The 24,515-nt window shown below is 40.9% G+C and overlaps 1 protein-coding gene across 1 annotated transcript; it reads left to right on the forward strand.

The window, feature by feature from the left end:
• LOC124867449 (adenosine receptor A3-like) lies at positions 1-24,262 on the forward strand. The gene is made up of 4 exons (XM_047363904.1): positions 1-183; positions 2,308-2,373; positions 22,092-22,454; positions 22,709-24,262. The coding sequence occupies exons 3-4, from the start codon at positions 22,172-22,174 to the stop codon at positions 23,575-23,577; spliced, it is 1,152 nt and encodes a 383-aa protein (XP_047219860.1). The 5' UTR covers positions 1-183; positions 2,308-2,373; positions 22,092-22,171; the 3' UTR covers positions 23,578-24,262.
• Positions 24,263-24,515: the final 253 nt, after the last annotated feature.

Consider the following 24,515-nt stretch of genomic DNA (forward strand, 5'->3'; position numbering starts at 1 on the left):
GTGAGGCTTTGTGCTCCTCTGGAGAATGAACCGCTAGGACTACAGCTCCACTTTCTCCTGCAACTGAAAAGGTTTTAACCGGATTTAACTTCCACCAAGTCAACATTTAAACCTGGATAGTGTTTCCTTTTATGCACCTTTTTCTGCACAAATGCTCCACGGTCGTTTGCAGTGGGAATGCTGGTAAGATTATCCAGTTTGATTTATTTTTTTGTTTTGTTGCATCATGTGATATGTTATAAAAAATCTGGTTTGTTTACATTTTTCATGTTTATAAGAGCCATTTCAAATATTATTTGTGTCCAAAAATCATACTCATCACCGGTGCTTATTTGAATACTAAATTACTTAAATATTGTAGGATAATGTAGGAATTGGCATTACTGGCATGTGGCTGACAGGCTGGGTATTACAGTTGGTTTTAAATTGAATTTTTTTTTACAACGATCTGTGTGTTTGACGGGTCTAAGGAGTTAAAATTAGGTTTAAATATAATAGTTAAATTGTTTACGTTTTTTAAACCGTGAAGAGCAACATTTTTAAAATGTATTTCTTCAATTCAGTTTTCCTCCTTTTTTATTGACATTGACAGGAAGGAGAAAGCACACGTGTCCAGAGTGAAAACATGTTCATTCATATCATATTAGCTGTCAACTCAAGCGGTAATCGGCTGAGTTTAATCGCAGACTGCAAGTCAATGCTTGCATATTTACAACCTGCATCAGTTTTACCAATGCTCAATAATCATCAGGAGATGCTGGGCGAATGAAGCAGCAACAGTTTGCATTGTACGCACGTATACACACAAAGAGTACTATTGTATTTTTTTGGTTACTTGGTCAATATTTCCATAATTCAGAGGCAACATTAGAGAGAAAGATGATCAAACTGAATCTTATATTTTTGGTATTTTCCATAAATATACTGCTTACCATAGAAATTAAATCATTTTGATGCATTCACTTATTATTGTGGTTTAATTTTTACTTTAATGTATATGTAACATTTTGAGAAGATATAAACTTAATCTGTCAAGAAAAAAACCACGCTATCACAATCATTTCATAAACAAGGGTAAAAAACTATTTTATTCCAACTTTATGGGATGTTTAATTCTGCTAAATTTAAAAAATATTGATAGACATGCACTAATTTATTTAACAAGATAAATTCTTCTTACATTAATATTGAATTGTTGCCTCTGGGGAATAAAATATCAGGATGCTTTCTGTTTATAAATATCAGCGTTTTACTCTATCAGATGAAATCTGTAGATTATTTCTATTTATATCTGATTTGTTTGTTCATTGAAGGTAATAGATAATTAAAAAAGGAAATTTCAAATGCAAGTCTACAGTAATTTTACCTGATTTGAAATAAGGTGTTGTCTTGTGCCTCTTTGTATTTTTAAACCAATTCTTTTCAAATGTTAACATATACAATATATAAGCTACATGCTTTAATAAAGGAATTATTGCAATAAAGAAAGATATCAACTATTGCATGCATGTGGATTTTAGAGTCAATATAGTCTATACAAAAATTGAGAAAAGAAATGAAGTGAAAGGTGTAAGCAAGACCATAATATGATGTCAGACAAAACAATAACATGAAAGCTACTCTGTATGCACTTGTCAGACAAACACACCAGGAACCGGCACAGACAGAATGACAGGCAAAGATGTGAAGACAAAGTCTAAATTCTGCTTGTATGCTGCAGCAGAAGAAGCCTCAAGCAGTTCAGGCCCTGTCCAGTGCACTTATTACTGCTCATGACCTCTGCGCGTTTGTGGATGACTTGGCCGGAGAGTTCTGACCGGGCCCCAGCGGTCCTCCTGTAAACACCCTGTCACAAACACAACCCTGTGAAATCTCAGTCACAGATATTGAAGCACAAAGTTTTTCAAAGAACAAGAAAATACATCCTTCAGGTGCAACACTGAAAACGGATTCATGAAAACTGATTCAGATATTAAATGCATTATTGTGTTTGGTCTGGGGTTTGGTAAATTTCTTTGAGATAATTTGGAATAGTTCCATAACTTGTTCCAGAAAATACAAATTCATAAAAGCAATGTTGTGCAGCCAAACTGCAGATGAACACATACAATCCTATTCTCTCTACAGATGTCACATATTATATATTTTCACTACATTGTGTCACCATAAGGTGTAATAAATGTTGCGTTTGCTTTTCAGCACATCCACAGTTTAATCTCTCTTTTTCCATTGGTTGCGAAGACTTTATCTTTCTAACAGATGCATGTCTTGTGCTGTGTGTGTGTGTTGCTCTGCCTCTGCTGTTAGCTCCTTGTGTTACCACGCCTGAGGTGCGGCTGCAGGGATGAATTCCACTTGTCGTCTTCAATCAAGGTAACAACAGAAACCTCCAAATGAGGCTCATTGTCTATCCTCTCTCAAACAATTATCTTTTATGTGTCTCCATTTAAACGCACTAAAATGGGTTTAAGTAAACAAATTGCTTGTACAGAAAGAAGAAAAAACAGCTAAAGGCTGCTGAAAGTATTCTCAAAGTAGAAGAGATTTGAACCCAAAGTATGCCAACAATTTTCATTTGACACTTTCTTTTACGTAACATGGTTCATAAATGATATAACTCCTTTATTGAAAAGATGAGTCAGGGTCACAAATTCAAACAGATTTGACGTCAAACTGCAAGTCCTCCCCCTCCCACCCACTCTAACCATTTCATGAGTTCATGAGTTTCTTTTTTCACTGTGTGGGTATTTAAAACCAGCTCTTGTAAGGCTTGGCCTTGATGAATTCATTGTTGCTGCCTGTCAGTGTTTGCTCAGTGTCATGGCTGGGAAACTCAATTTATTGAGAATAAAAGAAACTGCTTGATTTCCTCATCATCTGTTTTGCTGCAACATAACACAATATATTTCCGGAAAACATCAATATTCTTCGTCTGAACTGTATAAGGAAAGCCTTAAAGCACTTTTACAAATTGTTGACTTTATTTACTTGTTTATTTAATTATGCACTATTACAAAGTGGTACAAAATGCAAAAAAACATAAGTATGCCTGTAAAATAAAACAACACAGTGGCTAATAAAAATCTCTTTTCAGAATGCACGTCGGTAAAAACAATTAAAACACCCTTCACAAGTACTCTCTTCCTTGGCAAAATGTTTTAAAAGACCTAAAATAAACCCACATTAGGGAAAAAAAGGTTATTTTACCAAGTCCCTGATTTTAAATTTGGTTCTCCTAAAAATAGCTGTAAAATAAATGTAACAGAGGCATTTTTAAGCTGATCACAGTGTGTAGAAGTTTTTTTTATTGGCAATCCATGACTTTAAACCCCATACTCCTCTGGGTTATGACATGACACAGAAGCCTATTTTTTTTTAGCAAGAGTGGAGAACATGCCATTAAAATAAAACAGATGTTTGCTAATCTAATTAAATCATAGATCAGCTAAAAAACTAATTATAAAAATCTCCAAACCTCACAGAAGTTTTATTGTGTGATTAGGCTACCAGAATAAAAGCCTAATTTATTTTAAAGGTTTTGTGCACATCTTTACCTGAGTTGGCAATAACCGTGAAGTAGGAAAACGTAATGGAATCTGAAGACTTCTTCTATTTAGTCTCAGCTGTGCATGTGCTGTATATAAGCATGCATGAGATGCATATTCACAAAATGCTCAACATATGGATTTCTCCTTCAGGGGACCAAGTGAAGGAGTCTTTTCAGAAAGCTGAGGAAATTCATGCTGTCTTTACTGAATGCTACAGTGATGAGAAATAAATCAAACCAACATCCTAAAGGCTATGGGAAATAGGATCAGTCAATCGGGCAATCAGTGAGTGATTTCATATGGACTATGTAATCTCACCTGAGGCAGTTGCACAGCCCACTAGGAGTTATGTGCACATTTTCAGACCTTAATGAGAATTGACTTTCTAAAAGTAGAACTACAAGATTGTGAAAGAAGAAACAAACATCTGATGAAACAAACATCTGTATCCAGCAAACTGCTTATCTTTTTTTCCTGTCTGCAACACTGATAGGAACTGACATGATAATTAGAGCTTAAAAACATTAATATCTAATGAGTCTAAAAATACAAATACTAAAAAATGCCTGTGGTGATATCTTTGTTGAACCTGCCTGAAGCTGCAGACACTGACAGCATCTTTAATTTACCTTTAAACTTTAAGGCACCAAAGAGAGACTATTAACTTTATAAATACATTATTCCATTAAATAAAAGGAACAACTACTTAGCTAACTGACACACTGACCAATTAACTAATTAAATACAATAAAGATAACTAAAACTAAACTAAATTGTGAATGCTTGTATATGTCACAGCTACACAACATGCTTAAAAAAATTATTTTAAATAAAAAATGATGATACGAGAAGCAATGTGTTAAAATTTTAAAAACCTTAGATCAAAACTCCAGACTATGTGGACTGAACTGCAAATAAGGTTAAAGGTTAGGAATTATCAGGTCTATTCAAAGCCACTCATATTAATGTCAGTAACAAAACTGTTGAATCTGTTTTAAAAAATCATACAAAATTCAAGCTCAGTTAAATCACTCATAAAGTGGATCAATGAGGCATATAAAGAACAGAAAGCTCAGATTTAAGGTCTATCAGATATTAAAACAAAAACTTTAATAAGTGCATTATGCCCTCTAGATAATTCTTTTGCACTCGGAGGCGAATTGAGTTCCCAGTCAGAAATATAAGAAAAACCCTAGAAGCTGGAAATCTGACAGGAAAAGTTGGATGTCTACTGGTAGCCCTGAGTTCAGCATCCATAATGGCTGCCTTGAAAATAAATCCAGTGAATGCTTCGAATATCAACTACTTATTTAAACATCTGACACCAAAGGCAAACATCTGTATGACCTCTTTCTGTGAACATGTTCCTATTCTGTTTTCATACATAACATAGGGACTTCTACTGCTGATGCACTACAGCATTTAACAAATAAGACAGGTTTTCTGGCTAGATACTAGATAGCATACAACTCAGGTGCAGTGTTGTTCCCGGATTTGAGCTCAGACTTCTAAGAACGTAACATAACTGCCTTGTAACTGTCTCAATGATGGAATATTGCTATTGATTTGTCTCAGAAGTCGGACCTTGGATCTGGGAATGGCATCACATTTGAATTGAGTGTCATCTTGTTGCAAAAGAGATAACCAGCGTTTATCCAACTTGCCAAAAAATTCTGAGTTCAGGAAGTGTTTTTGCTGGATTTCCAACTGAGAACTAAAAAACTTCAAAGTACAATGATAATACAATAATATGACAAATTATTGCTATTTATCGAGTCTTTTTTATCTTAAAGTGATGAAATGTGAAATCTTCCATTTAATTACTATACCGGTGATATTTACACTGTTGCATTTAAGCTATGGAAAAGGTTAATTTCCTTTTTGTCATCAGGCACAGCAATCTGGCAAAATTTGATATTTGATGTGTTGTGAGAATTAACTTCTTCAGATTGAGATTATTTGTTCAAAAAAAGGCTGTGGGGTGAATATGTTTCGTATTCAATTCAATTCAATTCAAAGATACTTTATTGATCCCCGAGGGGAAATTAGAATTCCAGTAGAACCCATCCAAACAGACATAATGACACAAGACAAGGGGGGACGGGTCACCGAGGCTTTGCAGCCCACTCACAGGCGCTGCCCTTGCTAGATGAGAAAAGAGGCCACATTAGTGGGAAAAAATCATATTTCACACTTTATCCTTAGCAGGATACCGTTTGAGGTTGCAAAAAACCTCAGCACAAAGAAGCAACAAGTTTACAAAACAACATCATGCCGGGAACGGTGAAGGTGGTGTGAGGGGTGCATATGTTTATCTTGAGCATGTGTGTGTGTGCAAGTGAGTGTGTGCAAGTAAGTCCATGAAGCACTGTCACAGAGGCCATTGTCCTTGATGGTATGTTGGAATGTTCATCAACCGGCCACAAAGTTCTGAGCAGGTCCACAGATGTCCTCAGGGAAGGGAGGGGGCAGAGGGAGCAGAGCATCATGTTTACATAACTTCCAGGAGAAGTTGAAGATAGCCAGCCATCAAGGCAAGGCAGGGGAGCCAGATTCAGAAAAACAATAATTATTTGGGTTAGGCTGATTCTTAATTTTCCGTCAGCCTTGAGAGTCTCGCTGGTGCTTCTCAAAGGCGAATCCAAACAGCCAAATTTCTGGTCTTTCGCCATATCCGAGCGAACAACTTTCTCCAAGATTTCTCCCATTTCACCTCTGAGTCCAGGAACCACAACCTGCCTGCGATCCTAAGGATCACATCCAGTCTGCGATTCAGCTCACGTAACATCTCAGTCTGAGTGTTGATCGCTCTGAAGATCCCATCACACATGCCAGGCAGCCTCACAATGGCCAGAACAGCTGCTGACATTCTCCGAATTTCTCGATATGCCAGGTAACCGCTGACTCCAAAAAGCAGAAATCCTGATATCAAACATCCAATTATATACACATCTTCCACATCCTCGACTGACATTATCGACAAACACACAATCCTCCACTTCTGCCAGGAGTCTATTGTGTATCCAGAGAAAAACGTCCCGTCCGGACAACTTGGGCTCTCCTTCACCCTGTCTTCTCCTCGAGAAAATTTGATCAATTGCATTGAGAGACCAGCTGACCAAATCCATAACTAAGAATTTGGAAGATATGCAAGAAGAGGCTCCAAAAAGAAGACAAGACACAGAGCTGAAGCAGGGCAGATATGGGAGGGGGTGCGGGAGACAGAGAAAAAGTATGTACACTATGCTTCATATATAGCCACATTTTATTACAAATCCATGTAAACATGATAGAAATATAATGCAAATTGTTCTTATTTCTAAACCATTCTTTGTTTTTATTCATTTGAAAATCAGAAGAACTTTTTATATAGATTGAGACCAGACACAGCCTTTGATGGAAGTTAATAAAGAATTAACTGTACCTCTGATTGTTATTTGATACAGAACAATATTTTTGTCATGAGTACACAAACAAGCACATTCTGCTGAGATTGTTTGAACTCTAATTCTATAACTATTTGAGTCTGTGATAGTTCCTTCTGCACCCAAAGCCAATCCACGAATGTTTTGTTTGTTTTTGCCTTGGTCTGAATATGTCCAGCCCAGTTACTCTGTGTTTTCTTGGATGTGTACCCTCCTGCTCTCCAGTCCACTGAACAGCACCGATGATGGAGGGACTCGTGTATTTAGTTGTCAGCTGCGAAAGACATTTGGTCCTTAACTTGGAGTTTGGGCACTGACAACATCGATGTCTCAAATATTGTTAGAGTAAAGAAATAGCAAGTAACCACAACACACAAACAATAGAACCAACGGTCACCTCTAAATTAAAATATGATACTATACCTTTTGCCTGAAATTCTTCATATTAACAATTTTTTTCCTAAATTAAACATATTTATTTCAATATTTATACGTTTTTTGATGTTGAACCAAAGATGCACAGAGTAAAATACCAGAGAATCAACATTTAAAAATAAAACAGAATCAATAATAATGTAATATTATTACCAACAAAACCAAAATTCACTATAAAATTGACCATTTGGCAGAATATTACTTTTATTTCCTTATTGATGCTAGCTAGCCATCTAGGTCATCTACAGTCAAGTTAAATCCAGTGGCTTTGAATAATGGACGTTCCTGGTTTGTTGTTGCTGAGAACATATTTTTCTAATGTAAAATGTTTAAAAGATTTTTCTTCTTCAAGTCACTTGGTGTTTGAGTCAGTGCAAAATTAAATATAATAGAAACAACACTTTAGACGGCTTCCAGCGGCGCCTGTGGGCTCGTCACTGCAGCTCCCTGGGGCTTCTGCACTGTGGCTGCTGGGTGGTTCCCCTGGGATTCTCCCCTGCTCCTCTCTGGGGGGGTTGCGGTAGTCACGGCGGTGGTTCTCCTGGGGTTCCTGTGCTCTGGGGGGCTTTTGGATGTCTGTGGCTTGGATCTCCTCCGTATCTGTCCCGGGTCCAGGGGGCGGGTCTGTAGCTCCTCACACTCACTATTGCATATTTTTATGGAGAGACCATGTATGCACAAGCACGCTCACACTCAGACCCACACGTGTTTAGATTCAGGTCTTAACAGATACATAAATGTTCTATATTGAGCCGCATTTACCACTAAATACATCTTGCATTCATAAGTACCGTGCACGTTTCGGTAAAAAAGATTTGTTAACATGAATGTTTCTGCAGGTGTAAAAGCAAGCAGGGTGTTATCTTGTATTCTCTTCATCCATCTATCTTTCTTCCATTCTATTCTCCTTCTCTCCCCTTTTCCTTTTTGCCCCCCTTTCTCTCTTTCGTGCTTCTTTTTTTTCTCCTTTCCATTTCCTTCTCCGTGTCTGTAACAACTGAAATAATCCCAAAACAGTTTCTAATAAAGTTTCTTTTTATAAATATCAAGCAGAGATTTAAAGCATTAGCTGTAATGCTCCACTTGTGAAAGTAAATCTGTTGGGCTTTTTCCTGGCACTCAGACAACAATTCGGAGTGCTTCTCTGCCGGACAGGACATGGTAAAAAATAAAAAAAGAAACAACACTTTAATATATTTCACCGAAACATTGTTTTCTCCTCTCAATCTTAGGAACAGGTGATCAATCGATTCCACAAATGTCAAAGGAAGGGACACGGACAATTTGCTTCTTCTTCCCTTCTCTTTCTGACGTACCATCGCCTTGCCAACCAGGAAAACCTCTGTCCCGGGATTCCATATCACGTCAGCAACAGGAGAAAATCTGCAGCCAACACATATTGTACTGGATGGTGTCATAATGGGTTGGAGTTCCCAACCCACCTCATTTAACCTTATCAAAATTGAAGATGTGTCTCACAAAGATTTAAGGGAAAAATCCTCTGAAGCCTTTTAACATTAAAAATATTACATTCAAATATGAAAATCTTCATGGTAAAGAAACATTATGGCGTGAGGATTTGAAAATAATCTTTCAGTTCAAAATCATATTAAATAAAGCATCCCAAATTACAGATTAAAACATCGAAGACCATGAAGTCTTTTTATGGTCTGAGTCTGTGGAGAAATCAAAGTGATTCTGTTCCAAAATGCCTAATATTACAAGTGACACTGTGCATGACTAGAAAGGGAAATAGCGTCACGTCTCAGGGGTCCCAATATGCTACATCCTGTACAAGAACCACAGTCTGCCACTGGCTTGACCTGAGACACATGGGAAGTGGGGTGGACTCATAAGGAGGAAGGCAACCCGAGGCGAACGGCTGAGGGACCAACAAGGGACTCTATGACGTAAGGTCCAATAAACCTAGGAGACAACTACTTGGACATGGCCTTGAGTGGGGTGTCCCGAGAGGATAACCAGACCCTTTGACCAGGTCGGTAAACTGGATCTGGCCGTCTCTTACGGTCAGCGATGCGTTTATTTTGAGCTGCCGTACGATGGAGCACTTGTACTGTCTGCCTCCATATCAGCTCGCAGCGGTGAATGTGATGATGGACAGAGGTAACGGCTACGTCAACCTCGTCAGCAGTGAACAGGGGCGGCTGGTAGCCCAACGAGGCTTCAAAAGGAGAAACTCCCATAGCAGATGAGACCTGTGAGTTGATTGCGTATTCTACCCAAGGGAGATGCTCGGACCAATCTAATGGGGCAGAAGAGGTCACACACCTAAGTGTGGATTCTGGCTGCTGGAGCACACCTGCAGCGGGGTTCCAGTGGAAGGTGACCTTGGTGGACGTCAGTGCCGTCAGAGGAGCACCAGTCTGGCTATAGTTCCAGATGAAACGATGGTAGAAATTTGCGAAGCCGAGGAACCTCTGTAGCTGTTTCCTTGAGTCAGGAACGGGCCATTCCAACACTGCCCTCACCTTCTCCTGGTCAGCACGGACTTGTCCACCCTCTAGAATAAAACCTAAGAAGGTTACAGTAGTCTGATGAAATTCACATTTCTCCGCTTTCACAGTCTGTTCTGCAATAATCGCTGTAAAACCAGGCGGACGTGTTGCTGGTGATCCTTCAAGTCCTTAGAATAAATCAAAATATTATCCAGGTAAACAAACACAAAAATGTTAAAAAAATCTCGGAGAATGTCATTCACAAGTGCCTGGAACACAGCGGGGGCATTGCAGAGGCCAAAAGGCATGACTAAATACTCAAAATGCCCAAGCGGAGTCTTAAAAGCCGTCTTCCACTCATCCCCCTGGCGGATCCTAACTAGGTGGTAGGCATTTCTGAGGTCTAGCTTGGTGAACACTTTAGCTTCATGCACCGGTTCAAAGGCTGAAGAGAGCAAGGGAAGGGCCTTAAAGAGCCATCCTTCTTGCTAACAAAAAATAAACCCGCACCGAGGGGAGAAGAAGAGGGACGAATTAGACCTGTAGCTAAGGACTCATTAATGTACTTCTCCATAGTCTGCTGCTCATGTCTAGAAATAGGGTACAATCCACGAGTGGGCAAGGTGACTCCTGGAAGTAAATCTATAGCACAATCATAGGGCCGGTGAGGAGGTGACGAAAGCGCCTTAGCCTTGCTGAACACCTGTTTTAGGTTGTGGTAAAGCTGAGGGACCCGGGACAGATCAAGAAACTCACACTCTTCTACTGCTGGAACAACAGGAGTAGGAATGACTGCAGATTGCAGACAGGTACAGGTCCTTCTCAAAAAATTAGCATATTGTGATAAAGTTCATTATTTTCCATAATGTCATGATGAAAATTTAACATTCATATATTTTAGATTCATTGCACACTAACTGAAATATTTCAGGTCTTTTATTGTCTTAATACGGATGATTTTGGCATACAGCTCATGAAAACCCCAAATTCCTATCTCACAAAATTAGCATATCATTAAAAGGGTCTCTGAATGAGCTGTGAACCTAATCATCTGAATCAACGAGTTAACTCTAAACACCTGCAAAAGACTCCTGAGGCCTTTAAAACTCCCAGCCTGGTTCATCACTCAAAACCCCAATCATGGGTAAGACTGCCGACCTGACTGCTGTCCAGAAGGCCACTATTGACACCCTCAAGCAAGAGGGTAAGACACAGAAAGAAATTTCTGAACGAATAGGCTGTTCTCAGAGTGCTGTATCAAGTCACCTCAGTGGGAAGTCTGTGGGAAGGAAAAAGTGTGGCAGAAAACGCTGCACAACGAGAAGAGGTGACCGGATCCTGAGGAAGATTGTGGAGAAGGGCCGATTCCAGACCTTGGGGGACCTGCGGAAGCAGTGGACTGAGTCTGGAGTAGAAACATCCAGAGCCACCGTGCACAGGCGTGTGCAGGAAATGGGCTACAGGTGCCGCATTCCCCAGACCTGGGCTACAGAGAAGCAGCACTGGACTGTTGCTCAGTGGTCCAAAGTACTTTTTTCGGATGAAAGCAAATTCTGCATGTCATTCGGAAATCAAGGTGCCAGAGTCTGGAGGAAGACTGGGGAGAAGGAAATGCGAAAATGCCAGAAGTCCAGTGTCAAGTACCCACAGTCAGTGATGGTCTGGGGTGCCGTGTCAGCTGCTGGTGTTGGTCCACTGTGTTTTATCAAGGGCAGGGTCAATGCAGCTAGCTATCAGGAGATTTTGGAGCACTTCATGCTTCCATCTGCTGAAAAGCTTTATGGAGATGAAGATTTCATTTTTCAGCACGACCCGGCGCCTGCTCACAGTGCCAAAACCACTGGTAAATGGTTTACAGACCATGGTATCACTGTGCTCAATTGGCCTGCCAACTCTCCTGACCTGAACCCCATAGAGAATCTGTGGGATATTGTGAAGAGAACGTTGAGAGACTCAAGACCCAACACTCTGGATGAGCTAAAGGCCGCTATCGAAGCATCCTGGGCCTCCATAAGACCTCAGCAGTGCCACAGGCTGATTGCCTCCATGCCACGCCGCATTGAAGCAGTCATTTCTGCCAAAGGATTCCCGACCAAGTATTGAGTGCATAACTGTACATGATTATTTGAAGGTTGACGTTTTTTGTATTAAAAACACTTTTCTTTCATTGGTCGGATGAAATATGCTAATTTTGTGAGATAGGAATTTTGGGTTTTCATGAGCTGTATGCCAAAATCATCCGTATTAAGACAATAAAAGACCTGAAATATTTCAGTTAGTGTGCAATGAATCTAAAATATATGAATGTTAAATTTTCTTCATGACATTATAGAAAATAATGAACTTTATCACAATATGCTAATTTTTTGAGAAGGACCTGTAGTGTGGCAACTGGTGGACCAGGACTCTACCCTACCCTTGACCCAATCCAGGTAAGGATTGTGCCTGCTGAGCCAAGGGAAATCCAGCACCAAAGCATGCGAAGCTACAGGAAAAACAAAAAAGAAATTAACTCACGATGGTTGCCAGATAACCGGAGCATAATAGGCTTAGTCTGATGAGTTGTGCGAAAACGTTCCCGCCCGTTGAGGGCAGTGACAAGTCGTGGAGAAGCTAAAGGCACTGTTTCAATGCGGGCGGCCTTCACTAACCTAGAATCAATGAGATTTTGTTCACTTCCAGAATCCACCAGTGCAGAAAGATTGGGGACCTGTTGGCTAAATAGTAACGTGGCAGTTAAACAAAACCTAAGGGATTGGGGTGAACTAGTCTGGTCCGCCGGTACATCCCTAACTACCGATGGACCTGGCCTTTTGGCCGAGGCAGACAGGTAGGGCAGTCTGCTATTAAATGTTCTAGAGAACCACAGTAAAAACATCGCCTGGCCTGCCAACACTTCTGCCTCTCCTCGCTGGAGAAGTGTGCCCTACCCACCTGCATGGGTTCTGTCTCACCAGCTGGTTCTGGAGAGGGAGACTTAGAATTATAAGTAGCGGAAACCGGAAGTGGGACTTGGACATAGCTGCGCCCATACCTGAGCCTCCTCCTCTCCCTTAACCAAGCAATAAACTCCTCTAGAGAGTCTGGGTCATCCACTAAAACAAGTTAATCTTTTAACGCATCATCTAGAGCATAAAAAAACACTGACTTTAGAGCCCGGCTGCCCCAGCCAGACGCTGTTGCTAGGATACAAAAATCAACAGCAAACTCAGTAAGTGGTCTACCCTGCTGCTTAACAGTCCATAATTTTCTACCAGAAGCCACAAAATCAGTGTCAAAAGAAAAATAACGTCTAAACTCCTTTTCAAAATCAGGAAACGTGCAACCAAACTGGGCACAACTAAGAAAACGGGACTCAGCCCATCTTAATGCTTTACCAGACAAAATGCCTATAATATAAGATATCTTGGAATCATTGTGTGGGAAAGAATGGGGAGAACAGATAAACACCAAGGCACATTGTAACAAAAAACCTTTACAATCAGAGGATTCACCAGAATATTTTTCAGGACAGGGAGAAATGACGTGACGGACAAAAGGAAGACGCTGAGGCTCTGGATTGGCTAAAGCAGCCTCTATCGGTGGAGTAGGGGTCTTGTTCAAGGAAAGCTGCAACATGGCGTTTACCTTTTCGAGTTGTAGATTTGGTTGGCGTTGCTGTTCGGCTAGGGAGCGTAAGGTGGTATCATGAGACTGAATAAGGTAAGTATGGTCGGAAAAAATTCCCTTGAGCGCCTCTGCTGGGTCGGGTTGGCTCGAGTATTCTGTCGTAGTTTTGCGCAAGGATCCTGACCCACATGAGGAATGACGCTCCAGGGAAACAGGTACCAGTTTGAAAAGTTTATTAAAGTGACTAGAATGGAACGGAGTGCAGGAACAACTGTAGGAAGGGAAATAGGTAAGTGACAAGGTAAACGAAGATGGATAATAATTGTGCAATGTTTCTTACTAGGAGGGAAGTGGTTATCCGCCAGGAGGAGAGGTATACGGACTGGAGCAACAACAATGGAAAACAAAGACGGTAAGTCCAAAAGTTCACTTAGTTCCAGGGTTTTGTACTTGGTAGGTAGGCGCTGCGTTAGTGGAACGGTGGAGGGTGGACAAGAGTGGATGAGAGAGCATGACAAAGTTTGAGGTCCAGGAGCAGCCAGCCGGAATGGATTTCAGGTTTCTGTTAATACTGGTTGATTTGTTGAAGATCTGTCCTTGGGTGATGTTAGGAACGAAGGCAGCATAAAGGTTAAGCCACCGGGGCCAGCCTGGGTATCCTCCAGGTAGTTCAGTTCACTAGAAAGAGCAAAGAGTGGTTAAACGAGGTCAAAGACAAAGTGTACTTAGCTTGGTACGTAGGTTGGCTGAGTAGCTACCACTGAGGCTAATACTAGCGATGAGATACTGGCTGCCTCCTGCTTAAGTACTCCAGGCTCAATCACCGGGGATGGGAAACACCTGTCTAACCACAGTCGAAAACACTAGTGCCTACTAGGAGACAAACACAAACAGTACACACACAAAAAACTCCAGCCCTGACACTACTTCGGCCTCTCTGCCTGCTCAGATGCTTTTCTCCTAAGCTCCCTGCTTGCTTGGATTCTTTTACTCTAACTTTTTATCTCTTAGCCAAAATTACGGAAATATTGGACTAAAACTACTCCTTACCAGCGACTCCCGAGGATTATTATTATCATTCTTTTTTTCTAAAGGATTTTGATGTTTTTATAATCGAACTCGAAAGAAGGACAAGTTGACGGCAGCTAATCAGCACAAAATACCTCCCTTCACCACAGAGGACTTCGACAAACTTTTACAGATATTTGCTGTTTTGGAGATGAAAACCCATGGACTAGAAGTGAATGTGGAGGTGAATGTGGGGTACAGCGATGATTCAACTCTGCCTGTGATCCCAAACAGTGACAGCCAGCTCAACGACTCAGCCGGCTATCAGAACACTGAGGATAAACCTACCGGCAGACACCCCTGGGATGTTTTAGGCGTGTGCCCAAAAAATCAAGGTGGACGATTCACTGGAAGATCTCAGCAATTAAATAAATTAGAATGGCCAGAATTACAGAGAAATGCCCCTGTTTCCCCTGGGAAAAGGAGACTTTGGCAGCGAGCTGCTGTCACAACAACTGATAGGAGTGAGACAGCTGGAAATAATGGAATTCTCCTCCAAAACAGATTTGTCCCACTACAGAATGAAAACCAGGAAAATGATCCATCTTCTGAGAACAATAAAAGGTTTGAGAACAACTTTCATTCTAAACAGTCTTCTCCTAAATTGCCAGAGAAAAAGCGCCCCACTAGACCAAGAACCCTAATAGTTGGCAACACAGCTGTGGATGGGATTAAAAACTTCTGCAGCAACGAAAACACAGAAGTTATGATTGGTACCAGTAACGTGGTGTCTGATATCTCAGAGAATATTCTTGCAATCACAGAAAGGCGGCCGTCTCTAGAAAACCTTATTATACACTGTGGAGCCATGGATGACGTGGTTAAGAAAAAATCAGAAGGATTGAAGGAGGATTTCTCTTGTCTTCTGAATATTGTTGGAGGTCTCAATATCAAGGTGTTTCTCAGCGGACCCTTTGCACCAATTTTCTGTGGAGATGAGATTTTTTCCAGACTTCTGATGATTAATAAGTGGTTGAAAAAAACATGTGTCGACAACTTTAATATTTCTTGGGAAAAAAGACAACTCTTCAAGCAAGATGGTTTCTGTTTGAACAAGCCGGGAGCCAGACGTCTCACATCGAATCTCTTCTATTCAGTAAAAAATCCGCCAGCAGCTTCGACCTTCAGCAGAGAACATTGAGTATCAATAACCATGATAACGCTGCCTCCAACAGCTCCAGTAGAAACAATCGGCCAGTTGGCTGAGAAAGAGAGGTCATCACAAAAGGTCTCCCCGCCGAAATTCACAGGAGAAGTGGACCCCCCCGTTATACCCCCCAAACCCAGACCCAGACCGACCCCCCCGTTAAACCCCCCTCACCCCAGACCCCGACCCAGACCGCACAGAACTCTCCCATCTCCCCACTGAGTCCGCTTTTTGCTTTACTGGATTCTGATAACGTGAAAGGAGCTCTTAAGATCGGGACCCAAATGGCTCTGACATCTTCTCCATTCAACACCTCCCGTGGCCGAGGCCCTGTTACCAAACCAACATCTTCCAAATGCCGCAGAGCCCCACCACCTCCTAATCTATCTCCTCCTAATCAGGACCTTCAAATCATTTCTCTGTGATACAGTCTGGGCCCCAGTGGTAACTCTATCAGAAATGAGCATGTTCAGGAAAAACTTGGGCCCCTAATAGGAGATAGTTGTAAAATCTCTGTGCTTATACATGACAGAAAGAACAAAGCCAAAAGGACAAGAGACAGTAATAAACATTCAAAAAAAGCCATAAACAGTCAGGTACAACCAGACACAGAGGTAGTATCAGCAACTAAGTCATATAAACTGGCTTTATTGAACATTAGATCTCTGTCAGGGAAATTTTTTTTTATCAATGACTTCATTACTGACCACGATCTTGATGTTATGTTTTTAACAGAAACATGGTTACATGAATTTAATGAATCTCCCATTCTGATAGAGTCGATGCTTCCGAACTACAATTTTCTTTGTGAGAGCAGACAGCAAAGAAAAGGTGGAGGGGTGGCCACTTTGTTTAAATATTTACTAAAGTGTAAAAATGTATTTCTAGGCAAATTTGACTCTTTTGAATATTTGGCTCTCCAGGTGCAGAGCCCAGTCCGAACCATGTTCTTGAATATTTACAGGCCTCCTAAGTCCAAAACAAACTTTTTCAGTGATTTTAATGAGCTTTTATCTGTGATATGTATTGATTGTGATTGTAATAATTGTGGGAGACTTCAACATTCACATGGACAATCCTGAAGACAGAAGTACAATAGATCTACGTGACACTCTCAGAAATTTTGGTTTGACTCAACGTGTTAAACAGCAAACGCACAAACAGAGACATATTTTGGACTTGATCATCACTAAGGGTCTAAACATTTCCAAGGTGTCTGTAACTGATGTTGCTCTATGTGACCACTTTTCTGTTATTTTTTAAAGCATCATCTGCAATGACTCAGTTTGCCAAAGAGACATTATAAGAAAACGCATCTTTAAGGACGGTGCTGCAGAAACCTTTAACCAGATTTACTCTTCTACCTCCACTTTGCCCTGTAACACTGTAGATGAGCTGGTAGATAACTTTCATTCTAAAATCTCGGACATCATTGATTCAATTGCTCCAATTAAAGTGAAAGTCGTTTCTGGGAAGAAAATTGCTCCGTAGAGAAGTGCTCCACCAGTCAGAAGTGAAAAAAAGGAGCGTCGAAAAGCTGAACGCAGGTGGCAAAAGACTGAACTCCAGGTTCACTATATTATCTATAAAGAGAGACTATACAGTTATAACCTACAACTGAAAAATGCATGGGAATCTTTCTTTTCTGAGATCATCAGCAAAAACATTAACAATGCTCGTGTATTATTTACAACAGTCGACAGGTTAACAAACCCTCCTGTTACTGTAGCATCTGAACTCCACTCTACCAGGGCTGGCAATGAATTTGGTAACTTCTTCACTGAAAAAACCCAAAAGATCAAACGGGCAGTCCGCACATCCACATCAACTCCAGTACCAAAGTTGTCTCCAACTAGAACTGATTTTGACAAAATTTTCCAATTTCACCAAATAAACGACAAAACCTAAGCTCTTCTTCCTGCTGTCTCGATGTTTTACCCACAGCTTTGCCCATAATAACATCTGATTTAACACAAATAATAAACACGTCCCTTTTGTCAGGTGTTTTCCCCCAGGCCCTGAAAACAGCAAATATCAAACCTCTATTGAAAAAGTGCAACTTGGACAAGCTGCTACTACAGAACTACAGGCCTATATCAAACCTCCCCTTCATCAGTAAGATTATTGAAAAAGCTGTGTTTCAACAGTTAAACAACTTCCTAACAACAACCAACCGCTTCGATGTCTTCCAGTCAGGCTTCCTGCTCACCACAGAACAGAGACCGCTCTTGTCAAGGTGTTCAATGACATCCGTATAAATGCAGACCCCAGTGCTGATATTATTGGACCTTAGTGCAGCATTCGACACTGTTGATCACTCCATTTTATTAGAGCGCCTGGAAAACTTTCTGGTACAGCACTCAGTTGGTTTAAATCCTACTTGAAGGACAAGGACTTTTTTGTGTCAGTAGGTAACTTTACATCAGAGACCACAAAAATCACATGTGCCGTTCCCCAAGGATCCATCTTAGGCCCCCTCCTATTCAATGTCTACATGCTCCCCCTAACTCAGATTTTAATAAACGACAACGTAAGTTATCATAACTATGCAGATGACACACAGCTATACGTTACGATGTCACCAGGTGACTGTGAACCCATTCAAGCGCTGGGTAAATGCTTAGAAGAAATCAATGCATGGATCTGCCAAAAGTTTCTTCAGCTGAATCAAAACAAAACTGAAGCAATAATCTTTGGACCAAAGGAAGAGCATTTAAAAGTTAGCACACAGCTTCCTCACGAAAAACCACCCCCCAAAATCCCCCATAGGAATGAATGGAGTCAGGGGCGGAGGAATCCTCAAAATTAACTGTTTTTGAGGCTCTGCTGTATTGCCATACTTTCACCTAGAAACACAGTTTGACTTTCAGTTTGTAGAAAAATCCGCCGGCTCTTCAGAAGTGAAAACGGTTTGTTGATAACTCCTACGGTTTCTCTAAAATTAGACTCCAAGCGACACAAAGTTTGCGAGAAAATCACACTCTAACAGTGGAGATGGCAGTTACTACAGCGTAGAAAGAGGGGATTTTTTAAGGAAAAATGAGTTTTAACTGGCACTCACGGCCACAGATTTCGCTCTAAAGTCACAATTTTCCGTCAGTTTGTAGGGCCGGGCCTCTGCTTTCACACAATAACTTCAAAATTGTTCCAAGTCTCATAGTTTTCTGTCAAAACACCCTCGATCGCCAAGACTCAGTAGATTTCTGTAGGCCTTCTCCCATGTATTTTCAATGAGAGCTTGACCTGTAATCCATGAGTGACACCATTTATTTCCATAATCCTATTTTATACTGTGAATGACATAGAGCTATGAAAATCTCCATGATTGGGGACGAGGTATAGCTGTCGCCCACAGTTTAAAAAAATTTCAAATACCATGTACAGATTCCCAGATATTAGACTTTGTTCGGGAGCATGTTCAGGCATTTTTGTCTTTTTCTCCATTTTCCTACTCTTTTCACCTTCTGTTGTGCCTTTATTATTATATTTTCAACAAAAATGTGTTAATATTCTCGATCCCCTGTCCGTTCTGATAAAAACGGTCCAAGAATGACATCGATCGCCCCTACAGTTTCCGAGTTATGGCCAGTAGTTCGGGAGCATGCGCCTCCATGTTATAATGCCTAGACCAGGGGAGACAGAGTGAGGTGCTGCGTGAGTGAGAAACAGCAGGTGTCAAGTTACACTGACGCTCTTTGCTGATTGGCTGATTCATTCCTCACTGTTCTATTTATAGCTCTGTGTATCTCCTACTGTATATGTCTGGATGTGATTCTGTCTTTCTTTCTGCCTCTCTGTGTCTCACACTGGGACACACACCCACCCACCCACACACACACCGACACACACATGCATGGATTACTATCTTTCTGAGGACTTTGCATTGACTTTGATTGATATTCATTCATTTCTATGGCTTAAACCTGACCCGACCTCTAACCCTTTGACCATCTTCATAGGAGGCAACTACATGGCGGCCATGTTGTGTGGGGTACTTAAACAGCATGTACTGCTGTTCCAACACCCAGACAACAGTGATTGACCCTAAAGGGCAATTTCTTTCATCACCCCTCCATGCTTACTAATGATTATTTAAAGCTTATAATAACATACACAATGGTTTTAGAATAGCAAGCATGTTCTATATAACTAATAGAAATAACCCAGACCTGAAAGGACAACTATACTGGACTTTCAAAATAAGACAAAAATGCTCTGCAAAATAAAAGCCTTTAAACAATAGATGATTGCAGGAGTGGGCTTCACACTACTGTTGGAGCTCCCCCCCAGTGATGGGAATGGGACTATGCTGGTCCTTTGAAACAGGCTTATTGAAACTTCCAAAATAAAAGCCCACACCTTCCATAGTTACTATGGATTTTGTGAGCTGACAAGTGCATAGAAAATGATTTTTAAATAGCAAGCGGGTTCTATTTAACTAATGGAACTAACCCAGACCTGAAAGGACAACTATACTGGACTTTCAGAATAAGTCAAAACATGCTCTACAAAATAAAAGCCTTTACATTTTAAACAATAGATCATTTCAGGACTGGGCTTCACACTAATGTTGGAGCTCACCAAGTGTTGCCCATTTAAAATAAGGCTTATTGAAAATTTCAAAATAAAAGCCTGAGTCCTCCAGAGTTACTAGTAATATTTTAAGCTGATAATAGCATAGAAAATAGCATAGACAATGAATTTCAATAAAAATAGCAAGCTCTGGTCGGAGCAAAACGCACCAAGAGGCAGGCCCCGTCTAAATTTCTTCCGAAATTTTCTAGTTTTCTTTCTTATCCATCATTCTATTTTCTTTTTTTTTAATTACCTCTATTGTTTGATTTTCTGTATCATTGTAATGTTTTTCCTTATGTACAGTGCCTTGAGTGCCTTGTTGCTGAAAATATATAAATTCACAGAGCATTGAAACTTCCTGGCAGGAAACTTCATGGCAGCAGTGCTCAAGCAGCCGAACACTTTGAATCCCAAACAACTGATCTCAATAAACTTGCTTATGCACTCCGTGCATGTGTGCATTAGCAGAAGACACCTTCAAAAGAAGCCAGCTACGTTAAAGATGTGACAGGACATGATATTTGCCAAAATTCCCTTCATTTTCTCTCATTCAGATCCTTGTAACAGATGTTTTCCATACACCATAGCCAGATTGGAAGCTGTAACAGCAGCTTTCAATTTGAGACAGGTCTATGACCAGACATAACATAGAGAATAAATGTTTACCTGCCTTGATGTGAATGTGCTATCATTAAATTTACAAAAGGAACATGTTGAAGAGCCAAACGTAAGGAGCACAATCATGATTATTTGCTTACTTTTGACATAAAGACTGTTGTTCTTATCTGCTGCTTTTCTAACTTTCTGTAGCAGCTAGATGTGCTGCAGTCTAAAACTAGCTTTTTATGTGAACAGGAAAACAAATGCTGTTTCTTATTATTCCTTTCTTTTGCTCTAACATTTTGTCATCCTCTTATTTTTGCTGCTCCTGCTTGTGTGAGGCTTCTATTTAGTTAATCTGTCAACCACAACAAATGATTTAATACACTAATGCTTTAATGAATAAAACAAATAGGAAACTTATTAAAACATTACCTTCAAATAAAATTCTAGCCTGAATAGTTTCAGTTTTTGCCCTCAAAGCTTTTTGAGAGGTTGACAGTACTTTGTCATCTAAAATGTATAAATATAAATTACATACTGTATGTGTAAACATATTGCAAAAGACAAGGTACAGTGTTGGAAAAAGAGGGGACAGAAGACTCTGTATACTTCATAATAAGTGTGAATTTTCTGCATCACAACTTTAGTTTTGAAGAAGAGACTTGTGGGAGATTAGTTCAGCCAGATTAGGTTTTGCAAAAATACATTTAGCAAATTATGACAAATTTCTGGGCTGCATGGTGGCGCTGTTGGTTGCACTGTTGCCTTGCAGCAAGAAGGTCCTGGGTTCGGCTCTCAGCCGGGGGTCTTTCTGCATGGAGTGTGCATGTTCTCCCTGTGCATGTATGGGTTCTCACCGGGTACTCTGGCTTTCTGCCCAAAACATCATTGTTAGGTTAATTGGTCTCTCTAAATTACCCTTGGATGTGAATGAGTGTGTGCATGGTTATTTGTCCTGTATGTCTCTGTGTTTCCCTGCGATGGACTGGTGACCTGTCCAGGATATACCGTACCTCTTACCTGTAGACTGCTGGAGAAAGGCACCAGCTCCCCCGTCACCCACTATTGAATAAGCGGTATAGAAGATGAATGAATGAATGAAAATTTTCTGGATCTGGAAAAAACAAATGATATGAAGCTCCTATTCGCCATATGATCAAAAGCTAAACAAAAATGTGTGACTAAAAATTCCTTTTTGTTTGTTTGTTTTTGCTGTTTTTACTAGGAGGGCCTACCACGTCAGATCATGGTTTCCTGAGCAGCTTTACTGCCAACACATCACAAAGATCCTTACCATTCTGGGCCATGACTTCGCTGCTTCCCAACACCAGCATTCCCGAGAGCACAGAAGCTCTGCTGGTGACCTCTGACTGTCTGTTTAACCTGACTGCGGCTGTGCAAGCGGGACATGGCTCAGACCAGTCACTTCCACCGCTCTGCACCCCCTGCTGCTGCGGGGTGCTCAACCGCACCCTGGCTGTGGCGTTTATGGTCAGCCTGGCATTTGCTGTTGTGGTTGGAAATGTGGTCACTCTAACAGTCTTTGTGCAAACTAGGCAGTCGAGAACACCGCAAGGGTACTTGAAAGGTAAATTTATTGGGCTCTTCTTTTTTTCTACTAGTTAAGATTGACCAGATTAAAACCTGATTGTCAACCATTTTCTATGTTCTGAAATACTTTTTGCTAAAAGCAATAAATACAAATCTAAATATAACAAATATTATTTCCCTTGAATAAAATAATGTTGCTTTACATTCATTGGTACATTTTACAAAATAACAGATCCATAAACAAATATATAAAGAGTGACTGCCTCTTTTCTTTTTAAATCTTTTCCACAGTGTCTCTGGCCATAGCAGACATGATGGTGGGTGTTGTCGTGGTTCCTTTCTCTGTCTACACCGAAATGTCTCTCATGGTGACCAGCCCTCTTCCCATGTGGTATCAGGGTGGTACATCTTCATTCTTCAGTGACCTGGGGAGCCCCTGGCAGCCCTGCATGCTGATTGGTCCCGTGTTTGCAGGATGCACCTTTGTCTCCATCAGCACCATCTTCCTGATGACCCTGGAGCGCAGTGTGGCCATTCTGTGGCCGCTCCACAAGGACGCATTGGTGACCAGAAGACGAACGCTGCTCCTCATCTTGCTGTCCTGGGCAGCCAGCTTCTTGCTGGCTGTTGCCCCTCTCATCTTCAGCAGCAACTTTAATTTGGAGTACAATGAGTGCAGTCGTATGTGTAACTACACCCCACTGTTGTTTGGAGGTCAGCTACCACCTGATGCCAACATTTTGCTGCTGTTCCCAGCATTTGACTTCACACTTCTTGGGGGGACATTAGCAATTAATATTGTGTCCTTCACAAGCATTCGCCGGTACACCCGAAAACGCAAACTGCTCTCAGGAGGGAGTCTGAGTGAAGGTGGGGGAGGATGCTCCCACAGACCATCCTTTTCAGACATTAAGGCTGCAAAGACAATCGGCATACTGACATTTGCCTTCACAGCATCCTTCTCTCCCATTGCAGTGTTTGTGCTTGGAAACGTGGTGGGATACACGTGGTGCAACTTTTCTTTTCTGGCGTTCTGGATTCTGACAGGAAACAGCTGCTGTAATGTCATTATCTACAGTGTGAGGGACCACCGCTTCAGGAAGGGTGTGACCCTTCTTTTTCAAAGAGAGCAACCCCCCCCCCATGGTGAGAAAACCTGAGGGCCATGATAATTTCATTTGCTGTAACAAGCTCGTGTTTTGTGATTATGGTCCAAAATATATATTGCTTGCAATTATTTTATTCAAATGAGGATCAATGCCCTACTCATGTTTGCACAGTGTCAACGCCTTGCAGAAGGGGACGAAATGTAGAAAAAATCAATGCTTTCTCCAGATCTATTAAAGGTCCTGTTCAAATGTTGTGCTATCATGTAGTTGGGAGTTAAACTACAAAGAGACAGTTTCAAGTACAGTTGTGAACAAACGCAGGACACATAGTGAATAAACATCTAAGAACACAGGGCAAAGTTTTCAGACTTGCATGAATGTGTCAAGCTGGATTAACACCTAATCAACCATTATCATTCTTTAAGAAAAAAACATTTGGAGAATGTAGTTAAGTAAAACACAGAATCTAAAGAGAAAGAATGATTTTTGGTTACAAGTCAGATTAGAAGATGCCATGACTTTAACTTTCATATACATTTAAACAGTGTAAGAATGGCGTTCCTAGTTTTGTCATATGGAGACAATGTTGGTTTTTCATTTGAGTACATTGGCAAAATTAAATAAGTCAGTCAGTCAGTCCTTTTCTATACTGCTTCTTCCATAGTGGGTTGCGGGAAGCAGGTGCCTATCTCCAGCAGTCTATTGGTGAGAGGCGGGGTACACCCTGGACATGTTGCCAGTCCATCGCAGGGCAACACACAAACAACCATGCACACATGCATTCATACACCTAAGGGCAATTTAGAGAGATCAATTAACCTAACAGGCATGTGTTTGGACTGTGGGAGGAAGCCGGAGTACCTGGTGAGAACACACGCATGAATGAGGAGAATATGCAAACTCCATTCAGAAAGACCCCCGGCCGGGAATCGAACCCAGGACCTTTTGCTGCAAGAAGTGCTACCAACTGCGTCACCGTGCACCCCTTG

The sequence above is a fragment of the Girardinichthys multiradiatus genome, chromosome 4, assembly GCF_021462225.1.
Source record: "Girardinichthys multiradiatus isolate DD_20200921_A chromosome 4, DD_fGirMul_XY1, whole genome shotgun sequence".
In the NCBI taxonomy this organism is placed as follows: domain Eukaryota; kingdom Metazoa; phylum Chordata; class Actinopteri; order Cyprinodontiformes; family Goodeidae; genus Girardinichthys; species Girardinichthys multiradiatus.

Excerpts from the sequence above, each read along its gene's own strand:
- LOC124867449 (XM_047363904.1), top strand. The coding sequence starts at position 22,172 with ATGACTTCGCTGCTTCCCAACACCAGCATTCCCGAGAGCACAGAAGCT. Across the intron at positions 22,455-22,708 it reads ACCGCAAGGGTACTTGAAAG|TGTCTCTGGCCATAGCAGAC; the intron begins GTAAATTTATTG and ends TCTTTTCCACAG.